The 25570-nt window shown below is 41.9% G+C and overlaps 1 protein-coding gene across 1 annotated transcript in view; it reads left to right on the forward strand.

The window, feature by feature from the left end:
• Positions 1-10816: 10816 nt before the first annotated feature.
• The window catches only part of CLUAP1 (clusterin associated protein 1), a 150123-nt gene continuing 135369 nt past the window's right edge, over positions 10817-25570 (forward strand). Inside the window, exons 1-2 of the mRNA XM_030213087.1 lie at positions 10817-11072; positions 23128-23239. Of these exons, the coding sequence (XP_030068947.1) occupies positions 11051-11072; positions 23128-23239 (134 nt within the window). The 5' untranslated portion in view covers positions 10817-11050. The remainder of the gene's footprint in view (positions 11073-23127; positions 23240-25570) is intronic.

Genomic DNA, 25570 nt, shown 5'->3' on the forward strand with positions numbered 1-25570 from the left:
TGAAAGATAAAGGTACATAATTTGAAGGTGATTCTCGCTTTGATGATAATTCAGTGTAATTTGATTAATAAAGGGGTGGCACTTTAAAAAATGAGAGATTTTGTATATGTACCTGGCTGCAGTGTTTTGAGTTGATTGTAGTTTTATCAACAGGTACTCCTGACAGCCAGCATATATGGCATTACAATAATAAAATTGGGATAATGTTAATGATTGTACCAATACTCTGAATGTTTCTGATGAGAAATAGGATCCGATCCTTTTTAGTTTCCAAAGAGACCTGAAAGATTTTGTGATTACTGAGGAAACTTGAATATCAAATGTTAAATATTTGTCTATAATTAAACCTATAATTTTCAGATTATTGTCAATGGGGAATGAAGTGTTGTCAACTGTGAAACTGTTGTATTCGTTTTGGTCAAATAGGTTGGTAATGACCATGTATTTAGTTTTTTATTTATTTAGCTTTAGTTTGGATTCTGAGTTTTAAACTACCCCAAGTCTCAACTTCGCCCTGTCCAGAGATTGGAGTTCAAAGGAGCCTTGCTCGATACACAGAACGTTCAAGCCTATCTTCCGGAGATGAGAGCGGACACTCTTGTTGCACTCGCTTCCAGGGTTCAAGCCTCTCAGCAGGTCACAGCTCAGCAGATGTTGAGATTATTGAGCCACATGGCTTCCACAGTGTATGTTACACCCATGACACTTCTTCACATGAGATCAGCTCAATGGACTCTGGCTTCTCAGCTGTATCAAGACACGGGGAGCCTGGAAGATGTCATCCAAGCATCCCCAGAGCTTGTACGCTCCCTTCAGTGGTGGACCACTCAATCCAACTTGATTCTTAGACTTTCATTCCAAATTCCTCAGCCACAAAAGGTGCTAATGACGGATGCTTCTCTCCCGGGATGGGGGAGAGGGGCTCATGTAAATGGGCTTCACACCCAAGGTGTTTGGATGAGCACAATTTGATAACAGATCGGTTATCTCATCAAATTGTGCTCATCCAAACAGATAATCAGGTTGAAATATATTACACCAACAAGCAGGAGGGCACCGGATCATGCCCTCTGTAGCAGAAGGCCGTCCAGATGTGGCATTGGGCCTGCCACCATGGCATGTTCCTTCAAGCCACTTATCTGGCAGGCGAAAACCAATACCCTGGCTGACAGACTGAGCAGGATAATGCAACCACATGAGTGGTCTCTCAATATGGGCATAGCCCACAAAATCTTCCGAGCGTGGGGTACCCCCTCAGTGGATCTTTTTGCCACTCAGATCAACCACAAGGTCCCTAAGTTCTGTTCCAGGCTTCAGGCCCCCAACAGACTAGCGTCAGATACTTTATTTATTTATTTGTTGCATTTGTATCCCACATTTTCCCAACTATTTGCAGGCTCAATGTGGCTTACAATGTTCCATCATGGCAATCGCCATTCCAGAGTAAAAGATACAATTGGTATTACATAAAGAACGTGGATAACATACTAGAATTAAGCAATCAGGTATAGAGAGATCACATTCGGGATATCAGGTAAGCGGTGATGCCTTACAGTTCCTATGATGGTTCATTGTGGTATGCCTTGTTGAAGAGGTAAGTCTTCAGTGATTTCTGAAAGTTGATTAGGTCGCACGTTGTTTTCACGTCAAATGGCAAAGCATTTCACAGCTGTGTGCTCGTGTAGGAAAAGCTGGACGCATGTGTAAATCTGTATTTTAGTCCTTTACAGTTTGGGAAGTGAAGATTCAGGAATGTGCATGCTGATCTTTTAGCGTTCCTGGGTGGCAGGTCAATAAGGTCTGACATGTAGGCCGAGGCATCTCCGTGAATGATTTTATGAACCAGAGTGCAGACCTTGAACATGATACGTTCTTTGAGTGGAAGCCAGTGTAGCTTTTTTCTTAGGGGTTTGGCACTTTTGTATTTTGTTTTACCAAATATGAGTCTGGCTGCAGTGTTTTGGGCTGTTTGAAGTTTCTTGATGATTTGCTCTTTACAGCCAGTATAGAGTGCATTGCAGTAGTCTAGATGACTTAGAGTTTCCTCCTCCACTGGGGGACAGGTCCTTTGTATGTGTATCCTTCCCAGTGGCGTTCCTAGGGGGGCTGGCACCCGGGGCAGATCGCCGATGCGCCCCGCACCCCGGGTGCAGCGCCCCCCCAATGCAGCGCGGACCCCCCCCCCCCCCGGCGAAAGGACACCCCCACGAAGGAACCCCCCGCCGGGTGCACGCCGCCGGGGGGGGGTGCCACGCGCGCCTGTCCTCCGTTATTCCATGCTTCTTCTCTGCCCCAGAACAAGAAGTAACCTGTTCCGGGGCAGAGAAGAAGCATGGAACGGAGGAAAGGCGCGTGCGGCACCCCCCAGCGGCGTGCACCCTGAGCGGACCGCACCCACCGCCACCCCCCCTAGGAACGCCACTGATCCTCCCATACATCCATTGTGGAAAACTTTGTTGAAACTCAAGCAAGACTGCGGAACCATGATTATGATCGTGCAGTACTAGCTAAGACAGATATGGTTCCCTCTACTTCTGCAGTTATCCTCAGAAGAACCGTGGAGACTGGAGTGTTTTCCAACCTTCATGACTCAGAATGAGGGGTCTCTTCTACATCCCAACCTCCAGTCTCTGGCTTTCACAGATTGGATGTTGAGAGCCTAGAATTTGCTTCCTTGGGTCTTTTGGATGGTGTCTCCTGGGTTTTGCTGGCTTCCAGGAAAGACTCCACAATGAGGTGCTATTCTTTCAAATGGAGGAGGTTTGCTGTCTGGTGTGAAAGCAAGGCCCTAGATCCCCTTGCTTGCCTTACACAGACCCTGCTTGAATACCATCTACACTTATCTGAGTCTGGTCTCAAGACCAACTCCATAAGGGTTCATCTTAGTGCGATTAGTGCCTATCATCAAAGTGTAGAAGGTAAGCCTATCTCTGGACAGCCTTTAGTTGTTCGCTTCATGAGAGGTTTGCTTTTGTCAAAGCCCCCTGTCAAACCTCCACCCATGTCATGGGATCTCCAGGTGGTTCTCACCCAGCTGATGAAAGCTCCTTTTGAGCCACTGAATTCCTGCTATCTGAAGTACTTGACCTGGAAGGTCATTTTTTTGGTGGCTGTTACTTCAGCTCGTATAGTTAGTGAACTTCAGGCCTTATACTAAGTTTCATCACAACAGAGTAGTCCTCCGCACGCACCCTAAGTTCCTGCCGAAGGTGGTGATGGAGTTCCATCTGAACCAGTCGATTGTATTGCCAACATTCATCACTGACCTCATGCCCATCCTGGCGAAAGCAGCTTGCACATCTTGGATTGCAAGAGAACATTGTCCTACTTCATGGAGTGGACCAGACCCCACAGCAGTCTGCCCAACATTTTATTTCTTTTAATCCCAAAAGGATGAGGATCGCCATCAGGAAACGCAACATTTCTAATTGGCTGGCAGACTGCATTTCCTTCAATTACTACTACTACTACTACTTAACATTTCTAAAGCGCTACTAGGATTACATAGTGCTGTACAGTTTCTCAAAAAAGGACAGTCCCTGCTCAAAGGAGCTTACAATCTAAAGGATGAAATGTCAAGTTGGGGCAGTCTAGATATCTTGAATGGAGGTATAGTGGTTATGTGCCGAAGGCGACATTGAAGAGGTGGGCTTTGAGTAAGGATTTGAAGGTGGGCAGGGAGGGGGCTTGGCGTATGGGTTCAGGTAGTTTATTCCAAGAATAGGGTGAGGCGAGGCAGAAAGGGTGGAGCCTGGAGTTGGCGGTGGTGGAGAAGGGTACTGAGAGGAGGGATTTGACCTGAGAGCGAAGGTTTCTAGTAGGAACGTAAGGGGAGATGAGGGTAGAGAGGTAGTGAGGGGCTGCAGATCGAGTGCATTTGTAGGTAAGTAGGAGAAGCTTGAACTGTATGTGGTACCTGATCGGGAGCCAGTGAAGTGACTTGAGGAGAGGGGTGATATGGGCATGTCGGTTCTGACGGAAGATAAGACGAGCAGCAGCATTCTGAACGGACTGAAAGGGGGATAGATGGCTAAGTGGGAGGCCAGTGAGGAGTAGGTTGCAGTAGTCAAGGCGAGAGGTAATGAGAGAGTGGACGAGTGTTCGTGTGGTGTGCTCAGAGAGGAAGGGGTGAATTTTGCTGATTTTGTAGAGAAAGAAGCGACAGGTCTTGGCTATCTGCTGGATATGCGCAGAGAAGGAGAGGGAGGAGTCGAAGATGACTCCGAGGTTGCGGGCAGATGAGACAGGGAGGATGAGGGTGTTATCAACTGAGATAGAGAGTGGAGGGAGAGGAGAAGTCTCCCTTGGTCTTGGCCATGTTCAGTTTCAGGTGGCGGTTAGACATCCAGGCAGCAATGTCGGATAAGCAGGCCTGGGTTTCTGCAGTGATGTCTGGAGTGGAGAGAAAAAGATGGGTGTCGTCGGCATAAAGATGATATTGAAAACCATGAGATGCGATCAGTGAGCCCAGGGAGGAGGTGTAGATTGAAAAAAGAAGGGGTCCAAGGACAGATCCCTGAGGAACTCCAACAGAGAGCGGGATGGGTGTGGAGGAAGATCCTTGAGAATGTACTCTGAAGGTATGCCCGGGCTGGGCTGGCCCTAAAGGGTCATGTCACAGCTCACAATGTCAGAGCCATGGCTGCGTCGGTAGCCCGCTTGAGGTCAGCTTCCATTTAAGAAATTTGCAAGACCACACATTCACATCACACTACTGCCTTGAGAAGGATACCTGATGCGACAGTCGGTTTGGGCAGACAGTGTTGCAGAATCTGTTTGGGGTCTAGAATCCAACTCCACCCTCCTAGGCCCCTTTTTATTGTGTTCCAAGCTGCACTCTCATTCAGACTGTATATAGATTCAGGTTAATCTGTGTTATGTCCTCGCCATTGCAAGGCTCAATTGACCAATGTTTGTTGTTTTTGGTGAGCCTGGATGCTAGGGATTCCCTACGTGAGAACATTAGCCTGTTTGTCCTCGGAGAAAGCGAAGATACTTACCTTTATGTCACACTGTAGTACACTAGTGAAACTTTAATGTCAAAAACAGATTTAGATCATAAAATACAGATCATTCGATGCAATGACAACAATGAATTAAAGGACAATGTGTTGTATTGTACTGGTTAAAGAAAAAAGAAATGCCCAGTAATCTGTGTTCTCAGTAATCTGCCTGAGTTCTGGGGAGGACCTACATTACTCTAAAGTTGTAAAGTAATGGGAAAATTCTGCTTAGAGAACACTAACCATATGGTATACTAATATGGCTTCAGATGTGGTTACATCAGTTACCAGTGGAATTGTATATCTTACATTAGGTATACATTTACGCATAGTAATTAATGTGCTACAAACATCTTTGCTTCTTGTTTGTTCTTTTGTTGCATACAATTCAAACAAATGCAAAGTTGGAACTCAAAGTTAGACCTTTTGCTAAAAATGTTCTCTTTTTCCAGTATTAGAGTACCAAAGCAAGAGTGATTAGATAAGTCCTACAATATTTTAAAATTTAATACTCGACATCCACAGCTCTTTTTCATAATGTAAATTTTAAAAAATTTGAAGGATTTATTTACTAACCTGTGCTAATGTTTTGTATCTAACATGTGTTAACAGCTCAAGTTAAATTGTGTTAAAACCTCTGCATTAGCTGTTGGAAGCATTCCCAGTATTGTGGAGAAGACAGCCAAACAGTTAAGACAGAGCAATGGTTGCTACTTTGCAATATCAAGATGGCCTTGTTAGCAGTTAAAACATGGCAATGACAACCACATTAATTGCAAAGTGCAGTCCACACCCCTTAATACAGATTTTCATGTTAAGGGGCCTTTTTACAACACTGTGGTAGAGCTACTGCAGAATTGTCGTGCACCAATCTGCCACCCCCAGTGCGCTATTTCCAGGGTGACAAAATAATTTTATTTTATTACCTCCAGGTTAGCAGTAAGGGCTCCCCAGAAACGGCTGTGCAGCAAATGTACACTTAGCATAGCCATTTCGTCTTCTTTTACCTGCTGTGGTAAAAGGGGCCTCAGCATGCGGTAAATCCACACCCCCTTTTACCACAGCTTGTAAAAGGGGCCCTAAGTGTTTTAATAAAGCAATTAGTACATGGTAACAGTTAATGTCCACATTGCCGTTTTTTAATTTTGGTAACATTTTTTTAATCTCACTTATATTTTCAAACATGCCAGCTTGTACAACATATGGATGTCTACAGAGGAAGCACCAGTTTAATCAGTTAGAGTAGTAACTAGTTCTAAATCGTAATCATTGTGTCATTTGGAGGGGATGGTTATATGGAGGGGCTGGTTATATAGCATCCTAGCACGCATTGTACTAGTGCTGGGTTTTTCTTTTCACCTAGTAAAGGGCCACCGAAATAGACATCATGTTATGGGAATCAGATGCTCAGCATTCAGAGTTTCAATCTATATAAATAAAAAAATTAAAATGTAAATGTTCGTTTGTTCAAAATCTTAAATCTCCGAAAGTTCTTCACCGATTGCTTTCAAATTTGGACACAACGTTGCATTCGAATACGCGCATGTTTTTATATACCTACTATTATATAGATGTCACAGCTGTCGTACTCGTGGAGCGCAAGCAGTGCGATGAGTAATTGCAAATCAAACTGTGGAAGAACAGCCATCACTGAACGAGCGAAACAGACAAAGAATGGCTCAAATACGTGCCGAGGAAGCAGCAGAGCGACGTGCAGCCAGACTTGATGATGCACGGTTACGAGCACGGCGATCGCGTTCTGCAGCTTCAGATCTGCTTCGTTCTCAAATCAACGCGACAGGCTCAGAGTGGCTTAAATCTCCGAAAGTTCTTCACCGATTGCTTTGAAATTACGCGCATGTTTTTATATACCTTCTATTATATAGATGTCACAGCTGTCATACTCGCGGAGCGGAAGCAGTGCGAGTAATTGCAAATCAAACTGAGGAAGAACAACCATCAGCGAACAAGCAAAACACACAAAGATTGGCTCAAATATGTGCCGAGGAAGCAGCAGAGCGATGTGCAGCCAGACTTGATGATGCACGGCGATCGCGTTCTGCAGCTTCAGATCTGCTTCGTTCTCAACAGAATCAATGCGACAGGCTGAGAGTGGCTTAAATCTCTGAAAGTTCTTCACCAATTGCTTTGAAATTTCGACACAACATTGCATTCGAATACGCGCATGTTTTTATATACCTACAATTGCAAATCAAACTGAGGAAGAACGGGCATCAGCGAACGAGCGAAACAAAGAATGGTTCAAATACGTGCCGAGGAAACAGCACAGCGAAAAACATCGCTCGAGGCTCTTGATCGATCATTGCAAGATTTGCGTGGAAACATCAGACCATTTGGGAACACATTAATATTGCTTGCAGGAGATTTCAGGCAAACATTACCTGTAGTTCTTCGATCGACACCAGCGGATGAAATAAATGCTTGCCTAAAATACTCTACTTTGTGGCAACACATAAAGACGTTAAACTTAACTACAAATATGCGTGTCCAGCTGCAAAACGATCAATCAGCTCAGATATTCTCACATCAATTACTGAAAATTGGGAATGGAAAGGTGCTGGTTGATCTGACTCAGGACGAATTTCATTGCCTCATAACTTCTGCAATTTAGTGACCTCAAAAGAACAATTGGTTGAAAAAGTATTTCCCAATATTCACACCAATTATAAGAATCACGATTCGCTGAGTGAACGAGCTATTCTTGTGGCCAAGAACAAAGACGTCTATGAACTGAACAATATTATTCAGTCTAACATTCAAAGCGAACCACTCACATACAAGTCCGTCGACACTGTTCTGGAAGCAGATGAAGCGCTTAATTATCCAACAGACTTTTTCAATTCACTCAATCTGCCAGGGATGCCACCGCATGTACTGCAATTGAAAATCGGCGTGCCAATTATCATGTTGCGAAATATCAACCAGCCAAAGCTTTGCAACTGCACGCGGCTTGCAGTAAAAAAATTAATGAGCAATGTCGTACAAGCAACAATCTTGACAGGACCTTTCAAAGGTGAACATGTCCTCATTCTTCGCATTGCTATGATTCCAACAGATATGCCATTTCAATTTAACAGATTGCAATTCCCAATTCCATTGGCGTTTGCAATCACCATCAACAAAGCTCAGGGCCAATCTTTAGAATTCACCCGTTTAAATCTACACATGGATTATATGTTGCATGTTCTACAGTCGGCAAACCAGACAATCTCTATCTCTGCACACACAATGGGACAACAAAAAATATTGTATACCCACAAGCATTGTGAAATTAAACATATTAGAAATGTGCGCTTCCTCTTTTCTTTCTTTTCCATTTAACCAGACTGAGTCACAGCAACGCATGGCTGGGTAGAGCTAGTTTATAAGTACAATGATTTTTTTAAACATTTTTTTAAAAAACTAAATTAATCAGATTGAAACCTGGGAGCATTTAACATCTTTTTTTCCCTGTGCCTGCCCTATATCAAAAGAAAAAGTTGGTATGTGGGAACGTGCTCCTTTTGTTTTGTGGAATGCAGTGGTATATTATAAAAATGTACTTGATTTTTTTTATTACTACTATTTCAAAGAGGGGTATTGAATAATAAGGGAAGAACTGTCCAGAGTCAGTAAATATGCAAACATTTTCCAGTTCTGTTGTATATATTTATTTCGTCTTCAAGTCTGTTTAGTTGTAAAAGGCATTTAAGAAAAATCTTTGTCTCCCGGCTGTATGTTTGTATATAGATGTGTGATTTTATTAAGCAGGCAAACAATACACCGCCGAAATATAGTAGCAAGCAGCACACTATTATGTACAGTGGAAAAAAATCTGTTGGCTGCCTGCTATGTGAATATTCCATCACGCTTAATTATTGCTAACAAGTATTATATATTTGGGGCATTTGCTTAAAACTTTGATGGTTTTAATTCATTTATCCAGACCTTACATGCACATGGTATTGCTTGTTAAGTCCAAAAGTTAAACCTAAGGTAGTTAAACAATTTGGTATAAATTGTGTTGTTCATTACTTTGTTTTTTTTTTTTTACTGCTTTGGGGCCTACTGATCTGAACATCAGTTGTGTTATTTAGGCAAGTGGTCAGGTGGGCTTATAGAAAGGGAGGGGAGTGCGGAAGAGGAAGAGTTCTTGGGGTATGTTTTCTGTAAAAATTTATATTGTGCCATGTTGGATGGTTCACTGTTTTTTTCTTGTTCTGCATCAAGCTTATCTACCAACATGATGTGATTTGAGTAAAGATGATTAAAACATACAAATTAAGTTTTGGGATGTACTCTGTAGAAGTTGTTGTTTACTTTTGCAATGTGTGTATGGATGCCTGTTCTGGTATGTGCACGTGATAATCATTGAATAACTGTCTATACTTATGACTATGATTTCTGAACTTGCGGCATCATTAAAGGACAGACTTTTAAATGCCCAGTTAGGTATTTAGGATAATCTCAACTTTGTTAAATGTTTCAGACATATCCATTGATTTGCTGCCATGATGTTACTGAATGCTATGATGTTACTGAATTCTATTATTCTGTCTCACTGTATTTTCAAATGTAAGCTACATTGAACCCGAGTTTGCATGTATGGGATAATGTGAGATGCAAATGTCAAATTTAAAAACAAAAAACAAATCCTTTATCCTCCATCTTTTAAAGCACTGCCTATCCAAATGGATGGTGATGGCACAAGGAAAGCAAGTTTGGTCCAGTGAAGACTAACTCAAAATAACCTGTTCCTTAGCTGGGCTCTAGTATTACCATATTGAAAATGCAAACATACCATGCCTCTGTGGTTATGTTCCACTAATAAGTTAAATGATTAACTAGCCTTAATGAAAAGATTATATAACCTTTGGATGCATGACTAGGAGTACAAATATACACTTATTTATTCAATATCACAATTCCTCATGTATGGAACATAACAACCTTTTAGGATGGATAGTGTTCACAATGAGCTCCTTTTATTATCGACCAGATAGAGATAAGAATTTTCAGTTTTGACCACAGTATAAATCATCACAAGAACAAAATATTTTTATTATTTTGACTTATAAAACCACTTGTCCCTGAAACATGTTCAAAACTGAATAATCCATCTGTATATCTAAAATGTAAACTTCTACAAGAGAGATGAAGTAAGATGTGATTCCATGTGCCCCAATGAAAGGAGAGTTTAATTTTACTTCTATTTAATTTCAATATATTCCATCTTTATAACACCGGGCTTCCCAAGGCAGATTACAACCATCAGGAAACTGGATATCCTCACTGAAATGTGGTTATGTATTATTATATTCTACAGAACAGTGTAGAAAATTTAACACAAAATGCAGAGTTTATTACTGCTGTTTCTACCAGATACAATAATTTTTGAAGCTGTTTTGCTGATATTCAAATTTTATTTCATGATATTATTATTTATATCTAGATATGGGAAGCTTTCAAAATAAAAAAGCTGTCAAAAAACCCCAACCTTTATCCTCCACCTTTTAAGGCACTGCCTATCCAATTGGAACAGCTTTAGACTTTTCACGGATGGGCCACGCATAGGCTAGTCCCTTATTTCTAATAAGCGTTTTGCTCATTGCTGTTATTTTCAATGGCGCGTTTGCTGTTGTTTTGAGTGAACCGACGTGACGGAAAGCTCCGCCTACTGCCTTCAGTCCACATACATAACTAATACTACTACTACTTTAAATGGCTGAGCCAGATAGACTCATGCTGTCTCCTGTTCTCAACTTAACCTCCTTGTTTTGGACACACTTTTAACTGCAACATCGGAATGCCTTTTTTACGCTCCATCTCCTTCTAATTATACTTTTATTTCAGGACGTACACATTTCGGTATTCGGTATTTCCGGTGTTTTGGTCGCTGTGCGACTCCGTAACCGCCTTGGCTGTCATAGAGACGGACGCAAAGGCGGTGCGTTCTCTTAACCTAAGTCTTAGCAGTCCCGATGTACTCGGGTTTTGGGGCGGGTCGTTTCTCATCTGTTCCCCCATCTTGAAGCTCAACTACAGCCATGTCTTTCCGAGACCTCCGAAGTAAGAGATGATGTCGTTCACTTTATTATGAAAATAAAATAGGGCGTAGGAAAGGGCAGAATGTGCAGGTTTAACTGATGGGTAGTGGGAAATGGGAACTGGTGTCTTACTCTCTTTGCTGTTAATGTATAGTTGGTCTCTCTACCGGTGTGCTTTACCTTTCCAGTGTAACTTGTAGGTTTAAATAGCCCTTTCCCTGGTAGTGCACTTTAAAGGTTAATGCACAGAAATTAAAATAAGAAGAAAAAGAAAAAATAATTTTTTTATTTGTTATTGAACAATACATTTTTTGACTAGCCAAGATCTCCTTCCTTAAGACAGGCGGCATAAACAAAAGATATATAAATGGGGGGGGGAAAAAAAGCATTCCAATTTAAATCACACTCGGTGGGCTGGCTGCTGGTGTTCCTGGCAGTGCCACTGAATATTGTCATTAACTGGTGAAACTGAAACTGGACAGGAGAGGGATGTTACAGGGACAGAGGGGGAAGAGCTGGCAGTTATGCAGATGCCAGTAATATTCAGTGCTGGTGCCCATATAGTTAACCGGGCATCTTTGCCCAGTTAGCTTTCAGTGCACCAGCACTGAATATCAGTGTGGTGCTCCTTCAGTCTACCCACCCGAAGGCAAGAAGAGCCCCCAATCAGATATCCTGCCCCTCCACTCCCTGTAGGCCCTCTGGACTTACCTTTGGTAATGTTGATGGTCTAGGAGATTCTAAGGACAGGAGTGATGCCCACTCACTCCTGCCCATTGCAGCCCTGGCTTCAAAATGGCCACCACAACCTCTAGTGGCTACCTCCGCTTGAGGTTGTGGCTACCATTTTGAGGTCAAAGCCTCAATGGGCAAGAGCGCGTGGGCATTGTTGCTTCCCTTAAGACCCCTTATACCTGCCAGGGCTTTCAAAAGTCAGGTGGGGGGACGACGACCTGGTCAGGGAGTCTTCTTGTCTTGGGGGGGGGGGGGGAGGAAAGGGGATCAGGAGCAGATCCCAGGTGAATATCAGCCAGCACCCACAAAAGATCTTGCAGCCAACTCATACCAGCATGGCCCAAGATATTCAATGCTGGTGCCTGGACATGGCCCAGCATTGAATATCAGGACCTAATTGTGCCTGCCGGAGTCAATGTTTAAATACCTGCTGCCAGCTCAGTATTGACCGTACAATTTTATGGTTTATAAGGCTATTATTATTGGTGTCAAAATATTTTATCATCTTAACTTAACTTTCTTAGTATGGCTTCTTGACTTGTTTCAATGAAAATATTCCAAAAAGCTCAGTGCAAGCTATTGTTCTTATCTATTCACCCAGTCCATCACTATAAGGTATATAAACTATTTTATATATTAAAAAAAGGAGGAAAACACTTCAGAAGCTCAAATGTCCAGGTTAATTTCCAACCTATAGACAGATCTTTGAGCAGTGTCAGAGTTATAGTTGAACAGCTTCACAAGTCATAAAAGCCTTCTCTTAATTTTATCAACTGCTATTTGTACTTTTCAAACTTCTTCACAAACCTTCAACATGCAGTTCTTTCCCCCTTAATTTCATTAAATACATTACATGAAAACTTCAAATCAAACTGAAAAGGTCACTTATCTGTGCTCATAGTATTCTGACCATAAGTGTGCTTGTGTATTCTAATACTTGTGATCTTTTGCTTATATTGTCCTGGAACTCTTTGCCCGGAGGATGTGGTAACAGCAGTTAGCCTATCTGGGTTTAAAAAAGGTTTGGACAAATTCCTGGAGGAAAAGTCCATAGTCTGCTATTGAGACAGACATGGGAAGCAACTGCTTGCCCTAGGATTTGTAGTATGAAGTGTTGCCACGATTTGGGTTTCTGCCAGGTATTTGTGACCTGTTTGGCCACTGTTTGGAAAACAGGATACTGGGCTAGATGGACCATTGGTCTGACCCAGTATGGCTACTCTTATGTTCTTAATCAAAAATGTATTAGGTTAGTCAAATAAAATCTTATTTTTTCTTTTTTATGTTTTGATTTATTTCTATTTATTTGTTTGTAGGTTTGGTTTGGACTCACCATGTAATTGAAAAGTTTATGAAGCTAATTACATTTTATCACTTTGGGCCCTGTTTTTTTTAATCATTTTGGGCCCTGTTTACTAAGCCATGTAAACTTTTTAGCACTTGCTAGGAATATAATGGGTGTCTTTATCGTTAGCACGCTCTAAAAGGTTAGCACATCTACAGCGCGGCTTAGTAAACAGGGCCCTTTGTGTTTACTCCAGTTTTAGATGTCTCATACATATGCTTTGAAAATGTTCAAGTGAAAACTCTTTCCTGGTTCATGATCTAACTGCAGTGGAACATTATGGAGTCTTTTACAAAGGCACGCTAAAATTAGTGTGCGCTAAACTCTGAGGGCCCTTTTTACTAAGCCGTGCAGTAGGTGCGCTAACTCTTAGCACATGCTAAAAAGTTAGATTGTAAGCTCTGTCGAGCAGGGACTGTCTCTTCATGTTCAAGTGTACAGCGCTGCGTACGTCTAGTAGCGCTTTAGAAATAAGTAGTAGTAGTATGCCTACAGTAGTAGTAGTATGCCTATAGTGTGGTTTAGTAAACAGGGCCCTAACAAACGCATAGGAATATAATGGGTGTCTTAGTGTTTAGCACAGACTAAAAACGCTAACGCGCCTTTGTAAAAGGGGACCTTAGTAAGAGGAGAATATGTTATTTTTCAAGGCAGGTTATAGCAAGTTTAGTAGGTGAATTTTTAATAAATTTTAGTTTTTGGTGTCCATTTTCATAGTATATTGGTGTTCTACATTTGGGGGTTCTTTTACTAAACTGCGTTAAGCACTTACCCCCCAGATTCTATATATTGCGCCTAGTATTTCACGCCGAAATCCAAGCGTATTCTATTACAACATGTATAACTTAATTGGCTTAACAAGCTAATCAGCATTGATAACAAGTCTTATCGAGCAATAATGAGCACTAATTGGCAATAATTAGAATTTACGTGCACAACCCGCAAAGCATATTCTGTAACGCACTGCACTTAAATTGTAATGCACGCAGCGGGCGTGGTTATGGGTGGGAAAATGGGGTTTTGTGGACGTTCCAAAGTTTACGCACACCTTTGCGCCTAAATCTTTGTGCCAGCATTTACACAATATTTCCCTTGGTGTAAATGATGTGTGCTGTGTTATCAGTTAAGCATATTCTATATACCGCGCCTAAGTATAGGTGCCACTTATAGAATATGCTTAGGCAGAAATTTATTCTGCACAGAGTTTTCAGGCACCATATATAGAATCTGGCCCTTAATTACCATACAGTAACTGCTAGCACAGAGCCATGTTAAGAGGCTTTGCAGTATTTTTGCAGTTTGAGCGTGTTGAGTGCTTTTCTTTTTAGGGGGAATGTCATGGGCCAGAGGAATTGTTGTGAAAGGTGTTTTTCAATTAGTGCGTGGCAGTGGCATAGCTACATGGGGCCACCGGGGCCTTGGCCCCTCCAAATTTCCTCCGGGCCTCTGGTTTTGCTGGCGGGGGTCCCCAACCCCAGTCAGCGTAAGCCTTGTCCAGCGCCGCCATGTTGCCTGCCCTGCTTTCTCTTCCCCTTCATGTCCTGCACTCTCCTTTTAGTAAAATTGAGTATGCTGAGTTTCACTTAAAGGAGCGTGCAGGGCATGAGGAGGAAGAGAGAGCAGGTCAGGCAATGCAGCAGACTAAAATGTGTCCCCCTACCCCGGGCTCTGGCCCCCTCCCACTGCAAGGTCTGGCTACGCCCCTAGTCTGTGGCAATACCGTGTGCTAACCAACAAACGTGGAATTAATGCAAGACCACTTACCACCTCCTAAATAGAAAGTGCTAAGGGTCTCTTTTAGTAAAGTGCACTGATTCCTGGCGCGGCAAATGAGTGGAAACCTATTCAGTTCCTCTGGGCTTCCTCTCATTTGCCGTGTGGGAATTACTAGCACAGCTTAGTAAAAGAAGCCCTAAGTTCTTCTGCATTAACTGGGAGCAGATACTGTATGTTAACAAATGGATGACCTGCAATAGAAAATACTGGGAACATCCCCAAAGGTGTCATGTTAAATTGGAAGCTAGTGCGTGGTAAAGTCTTGGCTTAAGCTGCAGTAACTGAAAATTTTATTGTCCTTTAGTAAAAGGACTCCTTGATTAGCTACTGGTTTTGCTATTATATCTTGGCTTATTTATTTCAAGAAACATGTATCAAATTGACGACTGGTTGTTTTAATTTGTTTGTTTATAATAAGTTCTGGTTGTTTTAAGAAACATACTTAAAGAATTGTGAGAGAAAGGAAAAACACAATGCTGAAATTGGAAAAAAATTAGGATGTGAAAGCAGAGTTGAAGAATGTAGTATAACAAGTTTATTTGTATTACTCCTGTAATTGTGTGAAAGAATGCTTTTGGGACCTAATAAGTTGTTCACACTATGGTTTTACTTAATTTGAAAAACAAAGCGAGAATGAGTTTTGTATAAGAAAGTTAAAAATTAAGTTTTTTTAAAGTAATTGTTAATTTAATTAAATGTAAGGATTTATGTTCCAACTTTTCATTTCATAGAGTGTATAAAGCATATTACAACAGAATGAAGTATGCCATAGCGTAGTAGAAAATATGTAGTCAGTTGAGCTTGCCCTATCTGTCTCTATGTCTCTGCAGTAAAAAAGGAACTGAACTGGTTCAAAGAGGAGCTTGTTGCAAATAAAGAACATACCCACCAATAAGCGTCCTGACACCTTACTGCAATTCCCACAAATAATAATAATTATTAAAATGTATAGTCATCTGTATACAAATAATGTACTGCTAGGGGTCAGGCACCACCATTTTGATAGTGATTGCCTTTAGAGGTGTGTGGGGAGTCAGGACATCTGGTTGGGGTTGGGAGGGCTGTCCAGTGGGGGAGCTGGGGGGTGGGGGGTTGAGTGATGCTGGACCTGGTGGAAGGGGAGGGAAGGAGAAATATTGAACTACTCTGACCCTTGTACAGAACAGTCACAGACTGAGAGCTTAAATTTTCAACAACCATGGGCTCCTCTAAGCGGCTGTTTGATCATTGGAAAATAATGTATTCCTACAAACAAGGAAAAGACTATAATGAATCTTTACAAGATTCCAGGTGGCAATTTCAATTGTCAAAAACACTGGGGCCCTTTTACAAAAGCTTATCAAGTTAACAGACATTACCTTGCTAAATGCTGCACATCCTATTTTACATCTATGAACCACGTGGCATAATTACATAAGTACCGCTATACTGGGAAAAGACCAAGGGTCCATCAAGCCCAGCATCCTGTCTCTGACAGCGGCCAATCCAGGCTTCAAGAACCCGGCAACCCCCCCACCCCCCCCCAAAAAAAAAATAATGTTCAATGGACTTTTCCCTCAGGAATCTGTCCAAACCCCCTTTAAATTCCGTAAGGCCATCTGCTGTCACTACATTCTCTAGCAACGAGTTCCAGAGTCTAACTACATGCTGAGTAAAGAAAAACTTTCTCCTATTTGTTTTGAATCTACGATATTCTAGCTTTATCTTGTGTCCCCTGGTTTTGTTGTTTGAAAGTGTAAACAAACGCTTCACATCTGTCCGCTCTACTCCGCTCATTGTAGACTTCTATCATATCACCCCTCAGCCGCCTTTCCTCCAAGGTGAAGAGCCCTAAGCTTCTCAGCCTTTCCTCATAGGGAAGTCATTCCATTCCCTATGAAGTCCATTAGTCAAAGGACCCTATTGTTAGTAACCGGAAACTTTGAACCGTTGAAGTCAAGGCCTGATTTGAAAAACCAAGAAAATTTTTGATAAATCTGTCCCAAAAACTGATCAGATATGCATGACAGAATTCATAGATCACTGCAAATAGCCTGCTAAAAAGTTTAAGTCCACATGATACAATAGGGATGGTCACAGGGCAAAGGTTTTAGTTCATCTTTGGTTTGTTTGGGCTTTTCTTGTGAATTTTGGATACTTTGTTTTATGCTTTCATTTTAATTAAGAAGAAATGTTTGATGCCATGAACCTAACACGTGGTAATTCATAGGTTAACATGCATTAAATTGATTTGACATGCACTAACCCCCTAATTCCATAATCCTGTGTGTACATTTTGGATCAGCTCTGATATAAACTGTGTCCCTTGGTCTAAGAGTATTTTTTGTGGATATGCAACCCGGGAAATATTTCTAGCAGGGCAGTGGCAACTTTCTCTGCTTCTATTGAGGATAAGGCTACCGCTTCAGGATATCTGGTAGCAAAGTCCACCAGTGTCAATATATATCTTTTCCCAGTTCGGTTAGGGACAGCTAGAGGCCCCATTATATCCACAGCTATCCTCTCAAATGGCTCACTGATAATGGGTAAAGGTTTCAGGGGTGCTCGGGGGTGATCTTGGGTTTTACCCACTCTGGCACTCATCACAGGTTCGACAATAATCAGCTATGGCTCGAGATACTCCCGGCCAATAGAAGTTCTGTGTCAATCTAGTGCGTGTGTGTGTCACCTTCTGATGTCCTGCTAGTGAAAATCTCATGCAATCTGTAAGAGTTGTTCTCAGTATGTTTTGGGCTCTATAAGCTGCTTGCCTGCTGTCCAGGGCCTCTTGAGATCAACAGGATATGATCTTTACAAGTCTCATTGGTTGGCTGGCCAGCCCTTTGCCTCAGGGCTTCAAGGTCAGTGTCAGAGTGTTGTGCTTCCTGAAAAGCATGTGTCTGTCCTATATCAGTATCCGTAACTGGAAGGGTCTCTGCTGGTGATTCTGACAGATCAGAGTCAACAATCTGCTCAATAGGTATGTCAGTTAAGCCAGGTTGTTCCATACTCATAGCCCTGGTTACCTCAGGAACTGCTGCTGCTGGAAGCACTGAGGCGCCTGTCTTGCTGCTTGGTCATCTGGTTCCACCTGGATGGGCTCAGTATCTGGAATGAAGAGAAGATCTCTGCTGCTTCTGTTTGTTGGGCTGCCCAGGCCTACCTATGGGTCACCATATCAGAAATGCTGACTCTGCTATCAAGGGCAGTGTTCATTGAACCCATGTCGGTCCCACACAGCATTGGTACCGGCATGTTTTTCATTATGCCTACTTGTCTGTATCCAGGAGTACTCGAGCAATGGGTATAGTCTCTGGATCCATTGGCTAACACTACCTCTGCAGTGTGCCCTGGAAGAATAGAGTCTTCCGGCACTAGCTCTGGTCATAATAAAGTCTTGCTAGAGCCAGTGTCCTCAAGCCCAGCTACCTGGGTCTGATTCACAGTTAATGGGGTGCTGTAGTGTTGTGAAAACCCATCTAACTTTTTATGCTGCAGCAATTGCATGGGCCTCCTTTGTGGGACTGGAGCCACCCATGAAAGCCAGCTTTGGTACAGGTACTGAAATACTTTTTAGTGCAGGCTTCGGATTATCTGGGCAATCCTCTTTGAAATGGCCTATACACCCACAATGGTAACAAGGATGTTTACACCTAAAGTCTTTAGGTTTTTGAGGAATACTGGAGGGTTTGCTAACAGTCTCTGAGGTTGCAGGGATATTTGACAGGGCCCTGGCTGCCCTTAGTTCCCAGCTTCTGCAGATAAGGAGAGCTTCTCTTTGCCAACCAGGGACGGTTAGCCATAAAGATGTCAGCCAACTCAGCCGCCTTGTCTGGAGTATGTGGCTGGTGATCTTGGACATGTTCCCTCACCTCTGGACGACAATGCTGAAGAAAGTGCTCCAGAACCATCAAGTTTTGGCTGGCCTCCAGGTTTTTAATCTCAGCTCCACTGAGCCACCACTGATGCTTATATCTTAATTGGATCACTGAAACTTGCTGTGAGTATCATTTGCCTCCTTTTGCAAAGTCCGGAACTTTAGTCTGTAGGTCTCAGGGGTAATGGCGTAATGGTTCAAAAAAGCTTTGCACACCTCCTCAAACTGGGAGTACATCTCCATAGACAGTCCTTGGAATGCCTCAAGTGCTCTTCCAGTGAGCTTTCCTCCCAGATAGTGTTCCCAGTCTTTCTGAGGAATCTCATTGAGGCGGCAAATTTTTTCAAAGGCAGTTAGATATCCATCAGTGTTACCTCAGGTATCATCAAACTGTGCAAACAAGTTGGGCCCGATCCAGGCCTTGGCGCAGAGGTTGGCTGGAGCTTTGGATATGAACCATTTCCATCTCCAACTTCATTTTTTGCAGCTGGAATTCCTGCTTACGCTCTTTACACCGCATCTGGAATTCCCGCTCCTCACACTGCTGTTCCCGTTCCTCTTGCCACTGTTGGTGTAGCTGCTGTTGTTCTACCATGTAGATCTGCTGGTTCTCAGTTGTCATCCAGCCCTGCCAACTCACGAGCCTCTGCCCACAAGGAGTCTGGTCTCCCCTCAGGAGAATTCTTCATAGGCCAGTCCTGCAGCTCCTCCCCGCTGAGGTCATCCAGTCGCTCTTGTGTTAGGTCAGGTGTATTCGGTGTCTGAGGGCTGCTACCAGTTGCCATCAGCACGCTGCTGATCTCCTAACACTACCAAAAAAAACCTGAACGGGGAAGGGACCCTATTACTGCTGCATTCATTCACTGTGCTCTGTGTCTGGAGGTTACAGATTAAAAAAAAAAATTGAACCATTCAGTGAACGGTGACCCTCTCCCCACGCACTGAGCCTGACAGTCCCACTGCTTTCACAAAAAAAAGGACAAGGTCTGTCACAAAACACCTAGCGCTTGCCTGGGGTTACCCTGTGGCCACATGAAGGGTCTTCCCAGCCTCACCTGCACTTGGGCTCGTGCACTATACAAACACCCTGCACCCACCGAATGAGTACCGCTTGCCTCTGGGCTAGTCTCCCACTCTCAGGTTATTCCCCGGTGATTTCTAGGGCACTGGGGCCCACACTCCAGGGGTCCCACAGTTGCCAGAAAGCACCCACAGACCCAAAAACTCAAACCAGGTTTCTTAGTCCAGGACAGCAGAGTCAATAAACTAAATAAGGTTTTTTGTCACAGAACATGAACAGTAAATAGAAAAAGATGAACTCAGCAAGCAATAACAGGTAACTGAATAGGGATCAATTATAAAACCATTTAAACATTTGTTTACTACCTGGGTAGTACCTAAGGAGGTCAGGAAATATAGCTGCTCACAGGTTATAACATGTAAATGCTCACAGGGTCTCAGTAAAGAGATCTTTCTGTCTCTTCTCCCTGGCTGAAACTGTGGAAAATCCAGTACCTTCAGGCTAGATTTGAAATCCGGGGCATCAATTTTGAAAGTAGCTGCGCAATGGTACTACAGATTGCTGAAAATGGAAGACAGAAAGTCTTTTTCTGCAGCAGCTTTAAAACTCAAAACAAGCACCATCTACTGGCCAATTAGGTGAGATACACTTCATGAAATAATACAGTTTTCTGGCTCAGAAACCCACTGTTTCATCACAGAACCTGAAAAATCTGTGCCGAAAAAAATACACCTAGCATATTTATTTATTGCATTTGTATCCCACATTTTCCCACCTATTTGCAGGCGCAATGTGGCTTACACAGTTTGTTATGACATAGTCATTTGTATAATGCACGCCTAAATTTCTACATGGATTATAGAATATGCCGAGTGCCTATCTCTGTGACTAAATTTAGTTGTGGGCAGTTACGCCAAGTAAAACTTGGTGTAAATCCCAACACCTAAATTAGGCACAGACCAGGTGTATTCTATAACAATGCACATAGATTTGAGAAACGTCCACAACTCGCCCACTTCACACCTATGGCGACATCCTCCTTTCAACTATGCAACTTAGAATTTACGGACATCATGTTGCAGAATAGGCTTAGACTGTTGTTCATATAAATTCGAATTAATGCCAGTTAGTGTCAATTATTTGTTAAGTGGCAATTATTGGCACTGATTAGCTTGTTCACAAATTAAGTTGCGCAAACAGATCCAGAATACGACTGGATTTGTGTGCGCAACTTAAGTCGCACAATATAGAATCGGGGGTTAGGGCTAGATTTTATATATGACGCCTGAAAAATCCATGCCAAAAAGAATATGCCTAGGTGTATTCTATAAACTATGCCTAAATTTAGATATACTTTATAGAATGACTACATTTCCACATGGATTATAGAATACGCCGAGTGTACGTCCATGCAACTAAATTTTGTTGTGGGCAGTTACACCAAGTAAAACTGTGTGTAAATCGCAATGCCTAAATTAAGCGCGGACCAGGTATAGTGTATAACAATGCACATAGATTTGAGAAATGCCCGTGGCCACACCCTCTTTTCAACGATGTAACTTAGAATTTACATGCATCATGTTGCAGAATACGCTTAGTTGTGTGCATAAATTCTAATTAATTTCAATTAATGTCAATAATTGCTTGTAAGTGGCAATTATTGGCGCTGATTGGCTTGATAACTAATTAAGATGCGTACGCAAATCTGGAATACGACCAGATTTGTACACACAACATAAGTCATGCTATATAGAATCTGAGGGTTAGCGTGCAAAATTGTTTGCATAGTTATAGAATGCTAGCAGTTACAAGTGTCATTAAATTAGGTACTAATTGATGATAAATGCACCTGCACTAATTATGACTACAACATTTAGTAAAGAACTTTTCTGTGCGATAACTGCAGGGGACATACTGTGTATACCCACAACAGCGCACAGCCTTTGTATTTACCATGCATTAATTTTTGCCGTTAAAGTTGCATTACGTGCAAAAATTTACTACTCTTTAGTAAACAGGCCCCAAAGTACTTTAGGCTGGTGAAATTAAAATTGAACTGTTTGGCCACAACCACATAAGATACATTTGGAGAAAATAGGGTGATGGGATAAAGAAAAGATTTCCTTCCTAAGTACAGAAAAAGTACCTATATATAAAATATGTAAAACTGCTTTGATTGTACCACAGAAAGATGGTATATCAAATCCCTTCCCCTTCCTTTCCCATTTATTTATTTATTGGTATTTATACTAGGTATTTCCCTCTCCCCAGAGGTTTTACAAGCTAACTTTTGTACCTGAGGCAATGGATTTGCCCAAGATCATAAGGAGCAGTTGCAGGATTTGAGCTGGAATTCCTTGATTGTCAGCCCAGTTCTCTAACCACTAGGCGGCTCCTCTACTCCACTCCGTTTTCATGTCAGTGGTAGCTTAGTTCAGTTTAATAAACAAACCCCTTAGCAGTGGCATTCCTTGGCTGCCACCCGGGGCGGTTGCCGCTGCACACCCCCCTCCAGGTGCAGCATCATCCATCCCCCTCCGGGTGCAGTACGACCCCCCCCCCCCCCAGCGCATCACCTCCAAGCCCCCCCCCCCCCCGGGTGCATTCTTCTTGCCTGCTGGGGTGCAGGGAGCAGCCGAGCGGCTGTCAGCTCTGCCAGTTCCCTGCTCCCTCTGCTGTTACTTCCTGTTCTGGGGCAGAGGGAGCACGGACCCGGCAGAGCCGATAGCCGCGCAGCAGCTCCCAGCACCCCTCCTGTAGTTGCACCCGTGGTAGACACCGCCCCACCCTCGGTACGCCACTGCCCCTTAGTGTTTATTTATTTATTTACAACATTTATAGTCCATGTGATCTAAAATTCTCAGTGAATCACAATCAATAGATACATAATAAAATAACAGACAAAATCACTAACAAATCCAAAGCTTTACTGCCTTGTTTAAAACATGTCATCTCTGGTAGGCTAAGTCTTTAAAATAATTTCAAACTGGCCCCTAAGCTTGCCTAAAAAAAATATGTTTTTAATTCTTTTTTAAATGCTTCTATTTGTCGGATATTTCTTAAATAAAAAGGAAGAGTATTCTACAATTTAGGTCCAACAATTTGAAACATCGAGGCCCAGTATTCTTCTAGCCTCACCACATGGAAAGATGGCATCTCGAACAATGCCTTCTCGGCTGATCTTAATTCTTAATTTATTACTTAAGTATTGATTGTTGTTATGTTTTTTACTGTTATTGTAATATTGTTTCTGTGCAACATTTTGAGCTGCCTTGATTCATATAGCAACACAGCAAAATTGTTTTAAACTAGATTAATTGAAATGGTTTCTTTTTTCCTCCCAGATTTTACAGAAATGATGAGGGCCCTGGGTTACCCTCGACTCATCTCTATGGAGAATTTCCGCACACCCAACTTCCCACTGGTTTCAGAGGTGCTAATCTGGCTTGTAAAAAGGTTAGTCTTTTCATCACTAGAAGAGTGGGCAGTGCATACTGGTTAAAGTAGAAGGCTGTGAAATGTATTTGAATACCTGCTTGTCAGAAAGTCACTTAGTATTCTTGTGATCAGACTTAAGTTTGAAAATCTTTGACACAGAGACCTTTCACAGATGATTTATTAGCTTATAGAGCTGCAGGGCTAAAAATTCACCAAGCTTTTATTGCATTGACAGAGAATGGGCGTAAAGCCTTAGTGAACATTTTGAGTGATGCTCAGCCAAGAAGAAGTCCAACTGCACAAGCTCAACCATTGTTACATCTTAATGGTGTTACATAAAACTACCTTTTCCTAAGTCATACCCTACATATTCTTGTCATGTGCCACAATTTCATATTTTAGTTTTAATTTAATTTGGCATTTATAACCCACTTTATCAACAAGTTCTAATCAGTTTACATTTAACAGTTTATCAAAAGATTAGCAAACATTAATTAGTAATAATTTACAGTGGAACTGTTAAGTATACAGTAAACAATATTACATTACATCTTATTAACTAGCTAGACATGGTTCAGCATAATTGTTTATGTAAGATCATATTTAATATGAAACTTGATAGTCTTTGGAACTCATATAATGTAGACCCTTCACCATTTTTATTGGGACAAGATTAGGTTCCGTGTGAGTGTTCTGCTAGGTTTAGCAGGTGGTTTCATGTTTCATGTTCCATGTCTTGTATAGATGTGGGGCTAGTTTTCCTGAGGTTGAGGCAAAGTGTTTATGGAATAACCAAGTTTTAACTGAGCATCTGAAATGCAGATAGTATGTTATTAATCTTATGTCTTATGTTCCACAGTTGCTCCTTTGCCTGTAATTCTCATGTTGTGAGTTCGGCATTCTTGTGAAGTTGGTGTAACTAGTTTGATTTCATTTAAGGCTCTTAGGGTTCTTTTGGGTTGATGTAGTTGGACGAGGTACTGAATGTAGGAAGGTGTGAGCGGATTGAGAGGATGAGTTGATTCATAGAGCTGGGCCGACAGTAAGGTACTCATAGAATCTGTTGGAATTAGGTGACATTACTGTTTTCCACTCCTAAAAGTTATTTTTGTGCTCAGTAACCTGCACCAGATTCTTATGGATATTAGAAAATATTCATATAAGATGCAGAAGGTTGGAGCTGAGGGACCTTCAGTGCCTTCATCTTAATTTTATATATTTGCTAAGGAGTTTTAAACATGCAGGCTATGGCTGAGCATCTAAATAGCAAATAAAATCTAATGTGGACAAATACAAAGTGATGCAAATAGGGGAAATAATGCTAACTATATACACACAAGGCTTGGTTCCATATTAAGTGTCACAATTCGGGAAGTGGACAATAGGTTGAAATTCCCAGCTCAGTGTATAGCAGTGGTCAAAAATAGCAAATAGAATGTTAGTAATAATTTGGAAGAGAATAGACTATAAAATGGAAAACAGCATAATGCTTCTTCATGAATCTGTTGGGGCAACTGCATCTTGAGTACTCTCTGCAGTTCTGGTTGTACCATCTCAAACATGATTATAGCAGAATTAGAAAAGTTACAGAAAAGGACAAAAATTTTTATAAAGAGGATGGAATGGCTCCCTAATGGAAAAAAAAGCTGAACAGGATAAGGCTTTGAGAGGCTCTTTTACAGTATGCCCCGGGCGGTAATTCTGAATTTGATGCATGCCAAAAACATGTGATAGAAAATATTTTATATTTTCTACCACGTGGCGCTTACCTGGCGGTAAACTGCAGTGGGTTGCGCTGCATGCCTACCACCCAGGTAGCGCATGAGACATTACTGCTAAGTCAGTGGGTGGTGGTAATGTCTCAGACTGAAAATGGATGCACGCTTATTTTTATTTTGCCGTACGTCCATTTTCTGGCCCCTTAAAAAAAAGGCCTCTTTTCCAGGACGTGGCAAAAAATGACCCAGCATCTGCCCAAAAGACGTGCTTGCACTGCTGCAGGCCAATTTTTGCTGCAGCTTAGTAAAAGGGTCCCTTAACTTTTAAAAAAGAGGACTAAGAAGGGATATGATTAAAGTTGATACAATCATGAGTGGGGTAGTATGGGTGAATGGGGAACAGTTATTTACTCCTTCAGATAGCAGGAGACATTTTATGAAACTAACCAATAGCAGATTTAAATCAAATTGGAGAAATGAGGATGCTGAACTCGATGAACCTTTGGTTTGTCCCAGCATGGCATGTCTTATTCTTTTGCTTTTCTCTCAGAGAAATATAGAGTAAATATTTCAAAGCCCATCTAGTCTGCCCATTTTCTGCAATATTTATTTATTTATTTGTTACATTTGT

This window comes from Microcaecilia unicolor, chromosome 8 (assembly GCF_901765095.1).
Source record: "Microcaecilia unicolor chromosome 8, aMicUni1.1, whole genome shotgun sequence".
In the NCBI taxonomy this organism is placed as follows: Eukaryota; Metazoa; Chordata; class Amphibia; order Gymnophiona; family Siphonopidae; genus Microcaecilia; species Microcaecilia unicolor.